Raw genomic sequence first — 21195 nt, forward strand, 5'->3', positions numbered from 1 at the left:
TGCTGGGATTACAGGCTTGAGCCACCGCGCCCGGCCAACCACTTAATTTCTAAAAGGTGAGGGATTAAACAGGATTATCAACTCTGTTAATTTCTAACTGCTATTATTTATCATCCTGTACAGACACAATTGTTCTCTATTTTGATACCAAGTCAACTGTTTTAATATGGACAGATTCACCACATTGGCAAAACACAGACCAGACTTAAGTCTTTGTCTATCCTGTACATGACAAGTAAAATGAACGGTTTTTAGAATTGCAGTAAGAGAATACAGTATTTCCGGAATGAAGTCAAAATCAAATCCTCTCTTCTCATTAACAAGATTAGTACGTTTCCAGTATTTGGGGTTCAAGGGCGCCTTTGACAAACAGCATGGTCCTCATAAAGGTGACATTAGAAAAACAGTGCTGAAAAGTAAACATCTCAAATGTCCTATTTTTTACAAAACACTTGGAAAAATTGAGAATGAGCCTTTGATATTCTACTACCCAAAACAATCTTCATTCCTTGAATTTATTATTGTTAACCTCTCCTGCACAAAGTCAGCATATAATAGCATAAGATTCCCTTGACTGATGTCTCCACTGGGGCCTTTAGAAGTCTGAGACACACTTCGGAGCAAGCACTGGGTCAACTATGATGTGCCAGGGGTCAGGGAAAGATCTTGCATCAGCCAGAAATAAAGACTGCCTTGCCGGTGTCAGAAAGGTCATTCAATTTTGGTGTTTGTCAGACATCGTCCAATATTAAGGTCTACTGGAAATCAAATCTTTCTAATAGAAAGGTTCCCAAAGCAAGACACTCCTGTCCCTCAACTCCATTTTTTGTTTTGTTTTAATGATGCAGTAGTTTTCTACAGCCTTTCTAAAGGCTCATTCTCAATGTTGCCTTTATGAGAGCCATGTCACGTGCTGTTATAACAACTTACCATGAATTTAGCACCTGCAGATAATACCCATTTATTATCTCACAGTTCTGCAGGTTAGCAGTCCAGTGGGCTTGGCTGGGGGCCTTGCTTAGGGTCTCACAAGGCCTAAACTTAAGAGTCGGCCAGCCTGGGCTTTTATCTGAAGGCTATGCAGAAGAATCAGCTTCCAAGCTCATTGTTGGCAGAATTCAGTTCCTTCTCATCTCCTACTGCTCCCTCTATCTTCAAACCAGCAACAGCACACTGACTCCTCACCTGAAGAATCTCTCAACTTCCCCTCTGCCATCAACCGGAGAGAGCTCTGCTTTTCAGTGCTCCTCTGATGACATTAGGCCCACTTGGATAATCCAGGCTAATATCCCTTTGGTAAGGTCACTGATTAGTAACTTTAATGACATCTGAAGAGGCCCTTTTTGCCATATAGTGTAACATACTGACAGACATGGCAGGAATAAAAGTCACAGGGGTAAAAATTTTTGCCTATCATATTCAGTAGACTGGTGTTGTTTTCCATTATTTGAATTATTTAATTCCAGAAGACTCAAACAGACCATTTTGCCTTAATAATCAATTACAGATTACAATGGTGTGAATGTTTGTCTCCCCAAAATTCTTATGTTAAAATCCTAACCCCCAATGTGATGGTATTAGGAGGTGGGGCCTTTGGAAGGTGATTAGGTCATCAGAGTGAAGACCCCATGAATGGAATTAGTGCACCTATAAAATTAGTGCACCTATAAAAGAGGCCCCAGAGAAATGCAAATTAAAACTGCAATGAGATACCACCTTACTCTTGCAAGAATGACCATGTTGGCATGGATGTGGTGAAAAGGGAACACTTTCACACTGCTGGCAGACCTGTAAACTAGTACAACCACTATGGAAAACAGGACGGAGATTCCTTAACGAACTCAAAGTAGAAGTACCATTCGATCCAGTAATACCACTATTGGATACCTACCCAAAGGAAAAGAGGTCATGATATGAAAAAGATACACGCACATGCATGTTTATAGCAGCACAATTTGCAATTGCAAAAACATGGAACCAGCCTAAATGCCCAACAACCGAAGAGTGGATAAAGAAAATGTGATATATATACCATGGAATACTACTCAGCCATAAAACTGAGTGAAATAATGCTCTTTGCAGCAACTTGGATCGAGCTGGAGGCCATTAGTCTAAGTGAAGTAACTCAGGGATGGAAAACCAAATATTGTACGTTCTCACTTATAAGTGGTAGCTACTAAGTGAGTCACCAAATATAGCGATATATAGCTATGTGGATGCAAAGGCATAAAAATGGTATAATGGACTCTGGGGACTCGGGGGAAAGGATGGGAGTGGGGTGAGGGATAAAAGACTACATGTTGGGTAGGGCATACACTGCTCAGGTGGCAAGTGCACCAAAATCTCAGAAATCGTCACTAAAGAACTTATCCATGCAACCAAAAACCACCTGTTCAATAGTTTTTGACTACTGAGATAAAATTTAAAATAATTTTTTTTAAAAAAAGAGGCCACAGCTTTCTTCTCTCTTTTTCCATGTGAAAATACTATGAGGAGACGGCAGTCTGCAACCTGGAAGAGGAACCTCACCAGAATTTGTGCTGATACCTTGATCTCAGACGTCCAGCCTACAGAACTGTGAGAAATACAATTTGTGGTTTACAGGTCACCCAGTCTATGGTTATAGCAGTCCGAACTAAGATATAAATCAATCATTAAACTGTTTGTATTTTCTTGAATGGGTTCATATTTTCAGTTTTCACCACCATTCCAGGTAATAAACAGCATCACTCCTAGTCTTGAATTAACTGCCTTTGCTTGACAATATCCATGTTAATTTACTCTTACAGAATATTGTGGTACTCCTTCTTAAATACAATTTTCCAGGGCAAGGCATGGTATTCCAGGTAAGAACGGTCAGTTTGTAACTTCAAATAAGGGGGCAGGGTAAAGCTTTCCATTTTGTTTCTGTTTTTCTTAGATCTACTTCATTTGTCAACCATTTTGTTTCTCTTCTTTTTTCTGAAACAGGGTCTCACTCTGCTGCCCAGGCTGGAGTGCAATGGCACCATCTCGGCTCAATGTAGCCTTGACCTCCACTTCAGCCTCCACAGTAGCTGAGACTTCAGGTGTGTGCCACCACATCTGGCTAATTTTTTTGTCTTTTTGTTTTCTGTTTTTGTAGGGACAGGATTTTGCCATGTTGCTTAGGCGGGTCAACTCCTGACCTCAAGTGATCCGCCTGCCTCAGCCTTCCAAAGTGCTGGGATTACAAGTGTGAGCCACAATACCTGGCTAATTCTTTTTCTGATATTAAAGCAGATGATACATCAGAATTTTCCTTTATATCTTAAATTTTTTTCCATTATTAACAAGGTAATTTAGCCAATACTTATGTGCTTCCTGGCATCAACGGCAATGAACAATATACATTCCCTGCCCTCTAGGTTCTTATTGCCTAGCACAAGAAAACAGACAGCTGTATGACACTCTGATAGGCAATACAGAGAAGGGTTACTAACCAGCACTGGAATATTATGGAGAACTTCCAAGAGGAGGTAACATCTGAACTGAATCCTATAAGTCTAATCTAAAGATCAGGTTGAAGCAACAGAAGAGAAGCAGATATTCCCTCAAGGCAGAGGGTCCTGGCATATGCAAAGGAAGGTGAACACAATGGGAAATATGGATGGGGGAAGAGGCTACTGAGAATTGAAGCTCAAGAAGAAAATAAGGAAGCATCCTATCATGAAGGGCTCCTATATATCATGTTAGGGAATTTATACTTCATCCTGAAGGCAATGGAACGGTGGTGGTAGGGAACTGAAGAATTTTTAACCGGAGAAGAAACAGTTGTGATGTGTTTTTTTCATTCTGGATAGAGTTTGGAGAAGGAATGCTAGGTAATTAGCCTAGGATCCGGAAGTCAGGAGCCTAATAACAAAGGCATGAGATGCTAACAGTCACCTCATTGAGGCGGTGGTGACTCACGGCCTGGAGAGAAGGGATGGAATTGACAAGAAGTACAAGAGAATGGGAGAGGAGAAGGAAAGAGGATTCCTAGTTTCTGGCTACATTCTGGGTATCTTATCTCATTTGATCCCCCAAAAAATCACCCCATCAAGCAAGCAGGGCAATCACTTCTATTTATTAGATGGCAACAAGTGGCTCAGAGTAGTTAGGTGGCTTATTCTGAGTCAATAAATGCTAGACTTGGGATCAGAAACTCTGATTCCTAGGTTAGGGGTCTTTCTGTTTTACATGCAGAAATTTTACTCATAGGTAATAGCATCATGGAAGATTCCAGGTTCATCCCGAATGTGTAATCTAATAAGATCTCAACTGGTCATTAAAATGATGATCCCACTTACAAGACAGAAGCTGAAAAGGCAGCCTATTGGAGGTCAAGGTTCCTACAACTTTTAATAACCATAACAGTTCACAGAAATAAAGGGGAAGGAATGAAGTCCTTAAGGTAGCCAAGCACTTAATTACTCAACAGATTAACAGAGTACCTCCAGGTGCACTCTGACATGGGGTCTTGAGTAATAATCAACTTGCTCAAATAGTACCTAAAAGACAAAAACACATAGTGACTTGATTGTGAACACATTTAGAGAAAATGAGGAACAAATGCAATGGCAACAGAATGAAATACATACAGGGAAACCCTAGAAAATAATCAAATGGACCTACAAATTTAGAACAAAGGGTAGAAAGACCAAATGAAATAAAACTTCAATGAATATTACTATTTTAAAAAATTACCGCCGGGCACAGTGGCTCACGCCTGTAATCCCAGCACTTTGGGAGGCTGAGGTGGGCAGATCACCTGAGGTCAGCAGTTCAAGACCAGCCTGACTAACATGGAGAAAACCTGTCTTTACTAAAAATACAAAATTAGCTGGGCCTGTAATCCCAGCTACTCAGGAGGCTGAGGCAGGGTAATAGCTTGAACCCGGGAGGTGGAGGTTGCAGTGAGCCAAGATCACTCCATTGCACTCCAGCCTGAGCAAAAAAAGTGAAACTCCATCTCAAAAAAAGAAAAAAAAAAAAACCACACACACACACACACACACACACACACACACACACACACTTAAATGATGACTGCTAAGAGAAATAATCTCATATTTCTGAAAATAATTTTTTTTTCTGTCTATGATCAATTGCCCATTCATGGGACTATGCATTGGAGTGTTTTTCTAAAACACTGAAAACCCTAGAGTGAGGAAAGTGCTTAGATAAAGGGTGTGTTTTTCCTTGGTGAGTAAATCCTTAATCCTTTTTAGTCAAGAGAAGTGTAGCCACTTCAGAGTGATGCTTGAGAAGGGCCAGCAGGGAATGGGCCATTCTCCAGATGGTGACCTGCCACTTCTAAGAGCAAGAAGCTACATGGGAAGCTTGTCTCCCTTCCAGTCACCATGAAGCTGAGACTCATTTGTTCTGAATGTTTAAATGTCTAGAAACACATTAAATTTTCTCCTCCTCTATGACCAGCTTCCACATGCTACAGGCCATTAATGATTGAAACTGTTTCATCAGATTTTTTGATTGAGCTGCTACAAAAAATGAAACTCAGAATTAAAAATCTTTCTTGCTCTGCTAATTAATAGCCTGCGTATTTTCAGTCCCATTGAAATTTGTTTGCATAGAGAGTGATGGTTAAAGTCTTTTTACCGAAACCAGATTAAATATTAATATTTCATTCCTTTAATCAGCAATATCTACTGGAATTCTTCTGGATCAAGTTAATGGACTTAGCCCTCACGGAGCTTACAATCTAGCAAGAAAACCAAAGGACCCTCGGTACATGACGACCACACAAAAAAAGAGGGTTCATGTCCCATAGAACGTGCAAATCCCACTCAGTGAGTTGGACTGGATCCTATTCTCCATTTTAATAATGCTATGAAAGAAAAGGAGCACTCTGAAAGGGTAAAATACCCTGTACTTACCAGCAAAGTCTTTTTCATAGACTTCATCACACATCAATCTCGGCACAAGAGATATATGCATACAAATAAAAACTAACCTGGCTCCAACATTTAAGTTAGTTCTTCTACAGGCTCCCTGCTGATTATTTCTAACTTAATCCCTATCAATAAAGCCATGGGAATCAGTTTTCCAAAATTCCAACAGAAACTCTATCAAACTCAGTTAATAAAGCCCAAAGGTAAATCTCTGTGGCTGCATTTAGTACACAGATTGCCACTTTTAATGATAAAATGAGATGGGGTGGAACAATCCTCACTTGCATTAAGGAAAAGATGGAGGAGTCTCATTAAAGACCATACCTTCTAGGAGCATCAAACAAGAGCACGACTCAGCTGGGACAGTAGTTCTGGCAGGGAAAACTTTGCCTTTTCTGCCAGACTAAAGGTTTGATGCAGCTGCAAGTTCTGTAGCTTAGAAAACACTTTCTCCTCCTAGGTTTATTTCAAGCCTGTGATTGATATTTCAAAAATAAAGAGAAATTGTCAAGACGAGCTTTTACTCCGAGTGAAATGAGGCTTTAAAGCAAGGACTGGCACGATATCGCTTGTCTTAAAAGATTTACTCGGGCTACTGGGTTGAAAGCAGGCTGTAAAGGGAAGCTATTATCATAATCCAGGTGAAATTCAGGCTAAGCAGGTAGCAGTTCAGATGGTGAGAGTCAGTCAGATAATGCGGGAAAAAAATTAATATAGTCAATAGAATTTTCTGCCAAATTGAATGTAGGAATAAGAAAAAAAAGTAGTTGGCTGGGCGCAGTGGCTCAGGCCTATAATTCCAGCACTATGGGAGATAAAGGCAGGAGGATGGCCTGAGCCCAGGAGTTCGAGACCAGTCTGGGCTACACAGTAAAACCCCACCTTGACAAAAAAAAAAAAAAAAATAGCCAGGTATGGTGGTGCATGCCCGTAGTCCCAGCTATTCAAGAAGCTAAGGTGAGATTACTTGAGCCCAAGAGGTCAAGGCTGCAGTGAGCCATAATTGTGCCACTGCACTCCAGACTGGGCAACAGAACAAGAAGATCCTGTCTCCCCTCACGACACCCCCTTACCAAAAAAAGAAGTCATAAATGACTTCAAGGTTTTTGGCCTAAGCAACTGGAAGGATGGATTTGCCATGAAACGGGGAAGTCTGCAGTGGGATAGGTAGGGGTGGGGGACAGGAGTTTTGATATGTTCATAAGGTCAGTTAGACATCCAGGTGAAAATGTGGCAGCTGGATATTCGTATCTGCAGTTCAGTACACCAAATACCAGACTGCCTTACTGTAAAACAGCAAAAGACTCATGACATTGACTAGGGAATTATCGTAAAGTGAGAATTTTCATTGTGCGGTGACGATCTGCTCTGGCAGAGAGAGCCTGTTCTCTCACTTCCCTACAGGGCATCCATACAGACTGATCTAATTTTAGACATGACACTGAGCTAGTTGCTGGGGGGCCACCGTCAAGCAAGAGACAAAGGAGGGTGGCTATTCACACACAGAGGTTGAAGGTTGCTTTCCAAAATTAAAAAGAGGGCAAGGGAAAATTAGAGTAAAGGAAATCTAGTCAAACATAGTCCAAAACAGCAGTCTAGGAGAAACCTGTGGTATGGCACGTGTTAAACGAATCTCATTTATTTTAGGGGCTCCAGTTATCCCCTAGCTCACAGGCACTTTATCTTTTGCAGATAACACACCAACAATGGATCCATTCTATGATTTCATGAAGGTGAGTGAGGACTGGGGAGCGACTAAGACAAACTCATTTTCAGCCAAGTGTGTTATCATAAGGCAAATAACATACAAACAAGGATTTATGATATTTGCCATATCAACCAACATCGACTTTCTGTGGCAAGCAGAAACGACACTGGATGTTTTAGCATCCATCTCTATCAGCCATCTCTATAGGAGCAGTCTTGTAAACCCAAACCTAAAAGTGATGGCAAACATCAAACTAATGTTTTATATTTAAATCATGCTTACAGACATCACAACTTTACTCATCTGCATTCAATCTTTTCGGCGTTTATAAACTCCGCATTTTTGGAGAGGTGGACATATGTCATCTTTTTCTTTTTTTTTTACTTTAAGTTCTGGGATACATGTGCAGAACATGCAGGATTGTTACATAGGTATACATGTGCCATGGTGGTTTGCTGCACCCATCAACCCGTCATCTAGGTTTTAAGCCCCGCATGCATTAGGGATTTGTCCTGATGCTCACCCTCCCCTTTCCCCCTACTCCCGATATATGTCATCTTCTGAGTATGCTACTGATTTTAAACTTCCATCGTAATTTACTGACTGACAATTCAGTTGGACAACTCCTACACTCCCTGGCCTCTTCTCTCTGAGATGAAAAATAGGCTGCCAATTACTGGTAGAAGAAGAAATACAACAAGAAGAGAAATAACCCATAATTAAGGGGAGCTCATTCCCAATTCCTCAGTACAGCAGTCAACCTAAACTAAGGACATTTCCACCTATATAAGGATAAAACCGTCCACCCACAGATTTCTCTCCTCCTGATGTGAAAAGAGTTTGTAAAAATAAAACAATTTTATAAAAGGCACCATCTTGAGCAGTTCAAATCTTGTTGTAAATTTTTATCAAGTATTTGTTCTGCCAGGAAACATTTCCAAAAAGGAAAGGTTTTGTCTCAATTGCTGTGGCAGCAAACACTTCCGTTGGAGCTGTTAGAGCAGTATCAGGATACTCTCACTGGCTTACATAGCTTTCAAAATATTTGTGTTGCTACCACGCTCCTTTGCCAATATATGTGACTTGTAATACTTTTTTATTCATCTGGATGTATTTATACAACTGTGTAGGTCCAGAAAACTTTTTAAAACTTGGCGTAAATATGCTGTGATGAAAACTGAGAAATACATCTGCCTTTCTCACTATGCAGAAATACCATATTTGCAAATTAGGGTACAAATCAGTCTTTACTTTCACAAGCCCAAATTAAGCCCTTAGAGAGGTCAAATTTAAATAACATCACTATATATTACAGAGAAAATACCAGCATCTTATGTAAATTATTACTTAATCCTCAATATTCTATTAGGCAGGATCCAGTATCAGAGCTACGGAGATCTTTACTCCAGGGATAAGCAGATATGATTAATGGATAGAGCTGGGATTTCTTGAATATTCTTTACAAACCTGTGTTAATTATTTGGGTTATTTGGGTCATGATTAGCAGGGAAACCCTTTACAAAGTCTCTGGCTTTGCTTTGTTTGCAAAGTCAATCTTGGGGAAAGAAGAACCCCCGAAAGCTGGCACAAGAAGCAGCACCTTTACAGCGGGCAGGAAAACAACCAGAAGTCTTGGGACTGAAGAGACCCAGACCGGTGAGAAGTCCAGAGCATCAGAGAGGAAGAGTTTCCTGGGGGTAGGAACAGTGACTGGTGCATGGTAAGTGCTCATCAACACTCAATGAAATTAACACACCCCAAATTCTATCAAAATATTCTGGTCAGAGTTGATGAACTTCAGAGGTATTTCAAAATATCAACAAATCTTGGATACCCTTTGACATATAATTAGCCACCTTGGGAGAATATTGACCTCTTTTGCATAAAATACTGGGTATTCGGTTACAGCAAAACTTTTCCAGGAAAAAAGACGGGACTTGAGCTTCCTTTGTCCTCTTAAAATTAGGAAAGGGTCTAGATAAAGCAAAAGTACAAATCTGTAGGAGATGGCTAAGGAAGGAGAGAGAGAGTACCACCACTGGGGCTAGGTGTGTTCATATACTTCATTTTCTTTTGCCATGCCATCCCACGTAGCTAACACCAAGGCATTTTCTGAGGCCCCTTTCTCATTTACTCTGTTTGGAATCAGAAAAGTTGCCACTCTCAATGTCTGGTATAACCCAGTTTCCCCATGTGATCTTCTACCAAATCAAGTATCCTCTAGGCATCTGCCAGGCTCATCAGCCAGGCTCCTGTGGTCCCCTTTGCCTTCCCTTTCCTAAGAGACCACTCATCAAGTCACTATTCATCCTCCCCTGACCCTGCTCGCAACGCTCGCACCCTCGAGAGAGCAGAAGCATCTGTCTCAACTTTTATTCTGAAAGTTCCAGCAACAATGAACCTTGCACAGTTCACTCAGTGAAACAAAATGATGAAGAACATAGGTGGCCTCTTGTGGTCAGCAAAGCAGAGATTTTCTCTTTTGCTCTCAAATGCTGTCTTGCAAAATTTCACAAGTACAAACGTATGTTATCATCTGACCTTTTGAAAACTATTCTGTGCATATATAAATTCACTTAAAGTGTACTGCAACTTGTGGCTCCTAAAGTTCACTTTATGCTATTTATATCTTTTTGTTATAAGAAGACATTCCAAAGAAAAAGTGGTGATGAGCACTCACATTTCTCTTATCATGCACACCTCCCCCAAGTTAAACCCACAGTCAAGTCACTCCGGCCTTTTGTCTCAATGGCTCTCAGGGTTAATCACATTTTGACAGTAACAACAACAAAAAAAGTTCTAAATGTAATCTAAGTTAACAAAGACTGATAAATGTCACATAATCACCAGATACAAGATCAATGCTGCTGACATTAAATCAAATTGTTTGTCATTCTGTTGGCTGTCAAATTAAGATCTCTTAATTTTAAATGCAATTGCTACATACGATTGTATAAAATAATTAATGTTCCCAATTTAAGACTACCCATCTTCCACGCCACATCCCCAATACCATATCCTGCCAAACTGTTTAATCATGCAAATCTATTCATTGCTTAAAAACCCTCAGGTTGTTTTCAGCAGTATTTTCTTCTGATGTTTAACATAGAAAAATATATACCCCTGCATACCTTTGCACCTGGTTACTGGTGGTGACATGACGTCCTGAGAGGTAAACTGCCTTTATCACACGGGTCCATCTGCCTTGCCTATTAACTATCACCTTTGCTAACGTGTGTGTAGACTACTGACCACATCCTTGTAACTAGAAGGAGTTCAATATGGCTTAGGTGTAATACTGCTCCCCCAATGAGCCATCACAGAGGAGGACAGCTAAGGCGAGGTAGGGGGCCTAAAAAAGAGAGACATGAAAATCAGCAAATAAAGGAACAGGAGATATTAAAATGAAGAGTTTAACTGAAATATTTGCTAATGCTTTCAGTAATTCAAGTTATTTGATTCAGTTCCACAAAATTACCCAGAGCATGAATCCTTGCACAGAGCATGCTCCAGAAACAAGCAGACCTCAAGTTCTCCTTGTTTTAGGCAGCAAAACTCTAAAGAGTTAACTGCTCTTTTAGTCCATAGGGTAACATCTCAATATATAGTATTACACAACCTATTTAACATGGTAATCTGGCTTCTACTGCAACATATTTAAAAAACAGATTTTGACTATTCATGGAAGGAAAAAAAGACAACTAAAAAGCATGATAACGTTTTCAAGGAAAAGACAAAAGAAATAGAAGTCTAGCCAGCTTTGTTTTGTTTATTAAATTCCAAGGGCTTTCCCCACCAGTTTGAAAAATGCGTGTTATTACCACTGTGTTTATTAAAAGTGCTATTTTAAATTGCAGACTGAGCAAATGGGAATTCCGCTTGGTAGCTGTTGATTACCCACTAACAATTATATGCAATTTTAAATGAAAGGAGCAGGAAAGAACCAGAAAGAATTGTAGAACAATAGTTCTAAAAGCCACTGATAATTTATATAAAACTCGACATCTAAATGCATGATAGTAAAATGTCCAGAGTCAGACAGATGCCATATTCCCAGGGTTGCTTTGCATTTTGATTTTTAAAAATCTTTCAAAATGGTGCTCAGAATCAACTAGCATAAACTTTGCTCACTGATTATCTGATAGCTTATTACCAGATTTAACAAGAGGCTAGGGACCTTCCAGAGCAAATGGTTGCTTACTAGCTCACTTGAAAAATGCACTTGTTTGAGCACAGAAATAACAAATCTGTTTCTGATTCCTAACATTATTTTCCAAATGCTGCCAAGAAAAGAATCTAAGGAATTCTTTTACATACACAACATACACGAGACAACTGGAAAGAGGCCTGTGATCTGTTTCAGGGTACACAATGAGGAAGGATAGGGTTAGTTTCTAATATGAACTGCCCTTGTGGGAGCAGAGGCACATGCCTGAGATTGTTCATAGCTGTAATCTCCAACATAACTCTTTGCTATTATTAGACAACCTAAAGGCCTTCCTAAATCAGTAACTTGTGAAGCAAAAAAGAGTATAGACAGGACCCTGTCGTTAGGGGCATGCAGGCAGCTGGGACACACCCAATTCCACAGAATTTACCACTTTTCTGCTCCATGAAACTAGATTTCTACCTCTTGGAAGACACATAAAGGCTGAGGAAGGGAAAGAACCTAGTCCAACACAAACCAGGTAAAAAGTCCCTAGAGAGAGTGCAAAATCAGGTAAAATCCATTAGTAAATTCAGGAACTTAAGGTCTATTATGCTCATAAAATACAGTGAAATTATTCCTGGAGCACAGAAGGATATATGTATGCATCCTGTCCATATTAAAAGCAACATCAGGCCAGGTGTGGTGGCTCACGCCTGTAATACCAACACTCTGGGAGGCCGAGGCAGGCGAATCACTTGAGGTCAGGAGGTCGAGATCAGCCTGGCCAACATGGCGAAACCGCATCTCTAATAAAAGTACAAAAATTAGCCAGGCAAGGTGGTGTGCGCCTGTAGTCCCAGCTACTCGGGAGGCTCAGGCAGGAGAATCACTTGAACCTGGGAGGCGGAGGTTGCAGTGAGCCAAGATCACACTACTGCACTCCAGCCTGGGTAACAGAGCAAGACTCTGTCTCAACAAAATAAAAATAAAACCAACATCATTTAAAAAATATTACCTCATGTTTAAAACTCAACAGCAGAGAGTCTGCTTTAAAATTTTCAACGTTGTATAATAATCAAACCAATTATTTCAAAAGTACATATTTTAGCATGGTTCACTTCTGTTATACTAATAAGGGGGACTTAGCAACAAAGTCCCCTTTGAAGAGAAGGAGGATAAGCAGGAGAATGTTGAAAGACTGAGTCATCCAACAGACTGAGCTATCTAATGCAACCGTTTAAATTTTTGGCTCACACTGAGTTGACTGCAGTGAACTAAGTTCAATTTTGTTTTTTGTTTTACCCCTTCTCAGCGGGATAAGAGTTCATGAAAGAAGCCGAATCGATTAAAGGAAATAAAAAGGCAACATTTTCCTTTGCATGACTGATCATAATGGGTATGTACATTTTCAACTCTTCTACCTACACATACAAACTCATCTTAAATTCGCATTGCCATAGTTTCAAAGGCATCAAAGCAGCTAAGTTGGATATCATTCTTACAGTTCTCCATTAAACACACCTCCCATGCAGCTGCCCTCAAGCTACGTGATTTTACATGCGGTCCACTGAACTGGGTTGAATAGTGTCCTCCCAAAATCATGTCCGCTCATAACCCTGGAATATGACCTTATTTGGAAATAGGGTCTTTGCAGACGTAATTAATTAAGGTGAAGTGATATACTGGATTAAGGGTGGGCCCTAAGTCCAATGAGTGGTGTTCTTATCAGAAAAACATCTGACACAGAGACACAGCGAAACACACAGGAAAGAAGGCTGTGGGAAGACAGGCAGAAACTCAAGTGATGTTACCACAAGCCAAGAAATGCCTGGAGCCATCAGGAAGTGGAAGAGGCAAGGAAGAGTCTTTCCTGGAGCCTTCAGAGGGAGCATGGCCCTGCCAACTCCTTGATTTCAGACTTCTAGCCTCTAGAACTGTGAGAGAATACATTTCTGGATAAGCCACTCACTAAGCAGTAATTTGTTATGACAGCTCTGGGAAACTAATGCAGATTTGTCTACTAACCAGTGCCAGTAGAACAGTACTTCACTACCAGTCTATAACAAGATTAGTACAGGAAATGAGATTAAATGTTTAAGAACTTTTATAGCTGTTTGACAATGTGGTGATATCACACAAGCACATGATTTTATGTTTTACAAAATATCAGTCTGTAATGGTTTGGAAATTTCTTTTAAAAAGTCTTCACCGAAGTTAGAGAAGCACTGCAAAGATAATTAGTATTTATAAAGTTAAAGCTGATTTACTATAATTAAGAAATTTGCATTCGGAACCATTTCAGAGAAGTGTAATTATGTTCCACGTAGCTTTAGTAGTAAAAACATTTTATTCTAATTTTTATTTATTCTTTAAAAATTTTTTTCGAGACAGGGTCTCACCCTATTGCCTAGGTTAGAGTGCTGTGGCACAATCATGACTCACTGTAGCCTCGAACTCCTAGCTTCAAGCAATCCTCCTGCCTCAGCCTCCCAAGTAGCTGGGACTACAGTTCCATGTCACCACATCTGGCTAATTTTTTAATTTTTTTGTGGAGACAAGGTCTCCTTATGTTACCCAGGCTGGTCTTGAACTCAGGGCCTCAAGTGATCCTCCCTCCTCGGCCTTCTAAAGCATTGGGATTATAGGTTTGAGACATGGCACCTGGCCTATTCTACTTCTTAGAATAATCTGTCAATGGTACACACAGTAGTTTGCTATTAATCATATTACTTGCTATTAATCATATGATTAGCCACAATTCACTTCCCAGACCATAATGGATCACTTGCTACACAGTGAAGGAACACACCATGCCTTTGTTAGCCACAGAGACCTTAGCTGAACTTTACAGTACATCTTCCCGAAGACTGAGTGCTCAAATGTTGCACATACAAAATGTAGTTGGGAGAAGCTGATGTATCTGAGATACTTCAATAGCAAAGAGTGATTGCAACTATATGAGTTACCATAGTGACAGTAATGAGAAAGATGGCATCCTTCTTCAAGGAAAGCCAAATTGACACAAAGCTGAGTGGACCTGGCTTCAGAAAAGAAACAGTCTAAGTAGAGAAAAGGAAATCCTGCATCAATGTGGGAAGCGATCTGATTTAAATGTTTTCTTTCAGCAATTACAAGAAACACACAGGAACATGATTTAAACCAAAGGAAGAGCAATCATGTTTCCTTTAAAATCAATGCTAATCACAACCACATATGCAATAGCCCCTAGGACCTTGGCTAGCCACAGACCAATGAATGAAAGCCACTTTTCCAAAGTAAGAACAAAGCATCAACAAGTAGCTCTTACTATTCTTCTGCTTAATCTCACTCATCCTTACTTTATCATGGGCTTGCTTCATATGTAGGGCAAAGGACAACTTAAAAATTATTATTGTAAATCAAGAAGCTATAAGTCACAGGAAGCGAGTAGAAAGTCAACTGTTTGTCCTAGCTGCTGGGAGATCAGAGAACAGGCTTTAAAAGGGTGAGATTGTGGATTCCTGATTAGAACACACACTTCAGCGTAAAAGCACTTAGTTGTCATCACATGCCAGACGTTTGAGTTTTTTAAGTTTTCTGAGTTACCACAGAAACTAAGAGTCCAAGAAAATGAGAGATTCTTTAATAAAATGAAATGGCTGCTATGGGAATGGGTGGAGAAAAATATGTTGAAGCTGCAGATGTCCTACCCAGTGACAATTCCACACCCATATTCAATTCGAAATTGTAAACCTTAAGCTATCATTGGATTGTAATGATTTCAGTTGCACTGTGGAAATTACACCAGGTAGCATGTACCTTCATCCAATAATACCACCGACTCTTCATACCTAAACTTTTTATAGAACAATTTTGTAAAGAAACAGTGTGATGAGAGCTCATAATGCCTTTCATCTAAAATTATTTTTCGGAAATACTTAAATTCATGTCAGCCCATGACTCCTTGGAAATCCACTGCAACTAGATACTCTCTGTAGTGAGAATTAATCGAATGCTTAAGGAGAGAAAAATGTGACGTTCCTTTTTGTTCTTACCCCTCAATTTCACCAAACTTGCACCTACTATATAAAGAAATATCCCAAACACCAAGTTCAATATTAAAGACTGGTGGGTTTTAAGGTGTCAAAAGAAGGTTAAAACTGCAAAGGCTGGGTCTACAAAATCCATGTCTATACCTCAGGAACAGACTTTGAGGACAAAGGAGCAATCCACAAGCAAATAAGCCAGGACCACTTTATTTCCAAAACTTGAAAAGATGTCAAGAATTTCCCATCAACAGAATGACATATACTGAAAGATATGAACAGAACAGTTCCAAGGAAATTCACCTCCCCCTCTACCCCCGGCCATTTCAACAATCACACAAACACACTCTCACATGCCTACAATAATTACATTATAACAAGAGTTGGAAGAAAAATAGAGTTGACTGAAAAAATAAATGCCTAAAGATGGAAAATACTTAGGAAGTACTATAATCCATATGTGGCCAGAACAAGAAGTATGTTCTTTTTTTTTTCTCTTTTTTTTTTTTTTTTTGAGACCGAGTTTCACTCTTGTTGCCCAGGCTGGAGCGCAGTGGTGCAATCTCGGCACACTGCAACATCCGCCTCCTGGGTTCAAGTGATTCTTCTGCCTCAGCCTCCCAAGTAGCTGGGATTACAGGCACCCGCCACCACGCCCAGCCTAGAAGTATGTTCTACATTCAAATTAATTTCATTCCTAAATTCACATAGTGAAGCTTAAGGCAATAGAATCTTTTACCCTTTTCTACTCATTCTAACTCTTTACAAGAACAACTCCTTACATGAAAACCTCTCTAATAGACTCATACTACCACTGTAAACTATTCCTATATTTATTAAGTTGATTTAAAAAACCTTCTTTTAAACTTTTAGCTACTTTTGTCTATAACAAAACACATACAAAACACATTCAAACACAGAAATATCCTTTCTGTCTAAAAGAGAATTCCATCTCCCCAGCAGGAGGTCTTTCTTCCTGTTTGCAACAAAAAAGAACAATGACTTTTTCACTTTCATACTTACAAAACTCCCTCAAACTTTGATTTTTACTGGAACCAGCTCTGTGATTTAGACTCTGATGCTAAATGACAATCTTCCCCAAGTAGAACTTTCCCACCCCAATGGGCACGAAGGCCCCTCACCTTTCAGGCAGAACATTCTGCAGCAGTTCCATGGAGGGGCTGTGCTCTGTGGTCTGATGAAGCCTGCAGTGCTAGGCACAGCTGTCTCCCAGCCCACCTCCTCAGCGCTCACTGCCAGAGAGCAGGGCGGCCAGCCAGCGCCTGTTACTCCAGGAAGCCACTGCCCAATCCCCAGCCTGCTGGGCTGTGCTGCTGACACCTCCCTATCTCTCCTGGGTTATTTCACACCATGGAATCAGCCTGCGATCATCTTGAAAAGGGAAGGGAGCCAGGGGTTAGCAGTCACCGTTCATACAGTCCAGTGCAGACCAGCCCAAGGGTGAGCCCATTTGTTTGTGCTTCTCTCTCAGCATTTTCCACCACAGCGGATGCAGCTCTTCACGTGACCAACGACACAAAAAAGAAATCACTCGATTCAGTTTAACCTTTTGCTATTTTATTATGACTTACTATTTATGTAATTATGACTTACTATTCACTGACTTCATTATTCTTTTTCCGTTCACATGCTCCCCTTTTTTTTCTAATATAGAGCAAACCATATACTGGTACATAATTAACACTGCACATTATAATAGGAAACTTTGCACTCCATTGTCTGGGTCTATGTAAATGAGTGAATATATGTGAAATGCTCTTTTGGTCCCAGACAAATCATAAGCACTAAGTAAGTGCTACCATTACTACTACATACTACTATTTAAAAACGGGGTGGGCATGGTGGCTCACACCTATAATCCCAGAACTTTGGGAGACCAAGGCGGGAATATCACTTGAGCCCAGGAGTTTGAGACCAGTCTGGGCAACACAGTGAGACCCCATCTCTTAAAAAAAAAAAAAAAAATTATCTGGGCATGGTGGCATGCACCAGGGGTCCTAGCTACTTGGGAGGCTAAGGTGGGAGGATTGCTTGAGACCAAGAGGTAGAGAGTGCCTTGGCCATGATCATGCAACTGCACTCCAGCCCAGGCAACAGAGTGAGATCCTGTCTCAAAACAAAAAACAAACAAAAAACAAGAAAGCCCCTTGAATATTAGGATAAAACTGTGAAGCATGTTATACTTCTATGGCATCTTTTTTTTCAAATGAGGAAACAAAGGCAGCATTAGATTATGCAAATTTCTAACTCTGTTGTGGCTATGATGAGATCAGTACATTTCTTCCCCTCCACTGGAAAGCTAAATTCACTCTGGCAAGCTCAAGGTTACTTGATTGCAGACTCTCAAACACAGGTGGAAAGTGGCAAAAGGAATCTTACGACAGATCTGAAGAGAAACAGTCCACAAATACTGCCTCAGGAGCGCCCTGCTTGAAAAGTACCGTCTGAACCATAAGTGGCCCTGTGGTCCTTCCCCACAGAGACATGAGTCTCCTGGCTCAGGAAGTGGCCATTGTTCACAGGACCCGTTGCTGTTTGCAGGTCTTCCTTTTGACTCCACAGGATGCAGGAAACTGACTCACAGAACCAATCTATCTATCTGTCTGTGTCCTGGGGTGCTCACTGCCACACACTAAGGATGCTCTATGTTCTTTTGGCTTTCGATAGATGGTTCAGCATATCCCAGTGGGGTTTCTGCTCCCTGTCACCCTGAATCACCAATAGCACCTGGGTAATAAATATGTTATCTACCATAAGGAAGTCACCGTTCTAGTTTCCATAATCACAAGAATATATAAGAGGTCTCTCGCCAGAAGCTAGTTAGGATTTAAAAAAAAAAAAACAAACCTGCATTGGGAATGATTAACAGTGATATTAACTCTTCTTTTTTTTTTTTTTTTTTTTTTGAGACGGAGTCTTGCTCTGTCGCCCAGGCTGGAGTGCAGTGGCATGATCGCGGCTCACTGCAAGCTCTGCCTCCCAGGTTCACACCATTCTGCTGCCTCAGCCTCCCCAGCAGCTGGGACTACAGGCACTCGCCACCACGTCCAGCTAATTTTTTCATATTTTTAATAGAGACGGGGTTTCACCGTGTTAGCCGGATGGTCTTGATCTCCTGACCTTGTGATCCGCCCACCTCGGCCTCCCAAAGGGCTGGGATTACAGGCGTGAGCCACCGCGCCTAGTCTGATATTAACTCCTAGAACAGAATGGGAGGGAACCTCATAGCTCATTTCGTTTGTGTAAACCATGAGGTGATTGATTCACCTAACAAACAAGATCAAAACCAGACCAGCTGATTAGCCTCTTCCATCTCACCACGGGACTCTCTCCATGGCTGATCTGAGTTATTCTCTGTCCTCTCCTGTTCTGAGTAGTCCCTCCCATGTAATTTACGAATTACAGAGGTATTCCTGAAAATATTTTCATGGGTTACATTCAACTTTTGGAATTGTATAGAGAGAGAAAGCAGCTCCTACCTTGGAGACTTAAGACTTTTGAACACAGGCTAATACACAGGGTCTCGGGGGATTAGGTGCATTTAACAGCACTCTGAATACTCACAGTTTAAGCCCTTTTTTTTTTTTTTTTGAGACGGAGTCTCGCTCTGGATGGAGTGCAGTGGCACAATCTTGGCTCACTGCAACCTCCACCTCCTGTGTTCAAGCAATTCTCTGCCTCACCCTCCCAAGTAGCTGGGATTACAGGCGCCCGCCACCATGCCCGGCTAATTTTTTTTTGTATTTTTAGTAGAGACACGGTTTCACCATCTTGGCCAGACTGGCCTTGAACTCCTGACCTCGTGATCCACCCACCTCAGCCTCCCAAAATGCTGGGATTACAGGCATGAGCCACTGCACCTGGCAGTTTAAGCCTTTTTTTAATAGAGATGACTTTATATGCTGGAAAGAAAAGTGGATTGAAAAGTAAAGAGAATTTCATTCCAGTCATGTCTATATCACTATCTAGTTCAAGCTTGTCCAACCTGTGGCCCACATGCAGCCCAGGACGACTTTGAATGTGATCCAACACAAATTCGTAAACTTTCTGAAAACATTATGAGATTGTTTTGCAACTTTTAAGTACATCAGCTATCACTGTATTGGTGTATTTTATGTGTGGCCCAAGACAATCCTTCTCCTTCCAATGTGGCCCAGGGAAGCCAAAAGATTGGATGCCCCAACAGTTAGTCTCTACAGCAGTTCATGGCCTGTAAATGTGAGGACTGAATAGAACATGGGGACTCAATTAACTCTAAGGTTCCATCTTAACTCATTAATTTCTTATTTTTGGTTTGAATACACACACATACTATTAGGCACATTATGTCAGGTCACAGGAAAAGAATCTTTGCCTTCTTGAGGTTTAGTGCAAGAGATGAGTGGAATAAATATAATTCGGTGTGGTAAGTCACATGACAGAAGAATACACAAAATTCATAATGATCAATGGTAGTTCTTGCCCACTGCCATCTAATGAAGCTACCCTCCTAAGGTTAAAGCATACGTAATTTAATGTAGTGGGTTGAATAGTGTCCACTCTAAATTCATGCTTACCCTCAGAGTGTGGCCTTATTTGGAAATAAGGTCTTCATAAGTTAAGGAAGGTAAGAATCAAGATGAGATGATACTGCATTAGGGTGGGCCCTAAATCCACGAAGAATGTCCTAATAAGAGAGAAAACGGAGCAGGGCACGGTGGCTCATGCCTGCAATCCCAGCACTTTGGGAGGCCGAGATGGGTGGATCTCTTGAGGCTGGGAGTTCCAGACCAGCCTGACCAACATGGAGAAACCCCGTCTCTACTAAAAATACAAAATTAGCCAGGCGTGGTGGCGCATGCCTGTAATCCCAGCTACGCGGGAGGCTGAGGCAGGAGAATCGCTTGAACCTGGGAGGCAGAGATCGCAGTGAGCCAAGATTGAGCCATTGAACTCCAGCCTGGGCAACCAGAATGAAACTCTGTCTCCAAAAAAAAAAAAAAAGAGAAAAAAAAAGGATACACAGAGACACAGAGGTGGTCATAAAAGACGGAAGCAGAGACTGGGAGGTGCTGTCACAGGTAAGGAATACCCGGCACCAGCGGAAGCCGGAAGAGCCAGGACAGGATTCTCCCTTAGTGCCTCTGGAGGGAGCAGGACTCTGCTACCACCTTGATTTTAGAACTCGGGTTTCCTGAACAGGGAGAGAATAAACTGCTTATTTTAAGCCACCACGCTTGGGGTAATTTGTTACAGTGACCGTAGGGAACTTACACATTTAGCAAGGTAATAATTATGGGAGATGGTCATGATTTGTTTTTCTTTTAAATTGTCTTCAATTTATGTTTACATAGGCTTAAAACCTATTTTTCCCATACCCTTGTACTTACTGCAGCAAAA

General features: G+C 40.9%; 1 protein-coding gene across 8 annotated transcripts in view; it reads right to left on the bottom strand.

Annotated features, from left to right (window-relative positions):
* The window catches only part of NHSL1 (NHS like 1), a 234648-nt gene that overhangs the window by 106532 nt on the left and 106921 nt on the right, over positions 1 to 21195 (bottom strand). For 2 of the 8 annotated variants that reach the window (XM_074037122.1, XM_005551972.4), the window contains exon 1: positions 16938 to 17050. The exons of the other annotated variants lie outside the window; for them this stretch is intronic. In XM_074037122.1, coding sequence (XP_073893223.1) covers positions 16938 to 16953 — 16 coding nt within the window. In that variant the 5' untranslated portion in view covers positions 16954 to 17050. Of the gene's footprint in view, positions 1 to 16937; positions 17051 to 21195 lie in introns of those variants that run through there. 8 annotated transcript variants of the gene reach the window in all.

Source organism: Macaca fascicularis, chromosome 4 (assembly GCF_037993035.2).
Source record: "Macaca fascicularis isolate 582-1 chromosome 4, T2T-MFA8v1.1".
Lineage (NCBI taxonomy): Eukaryota > Metazoa > Chordata > Mammalia > Primates > Cercopithecidae > Macaca > Macaca fascicularis.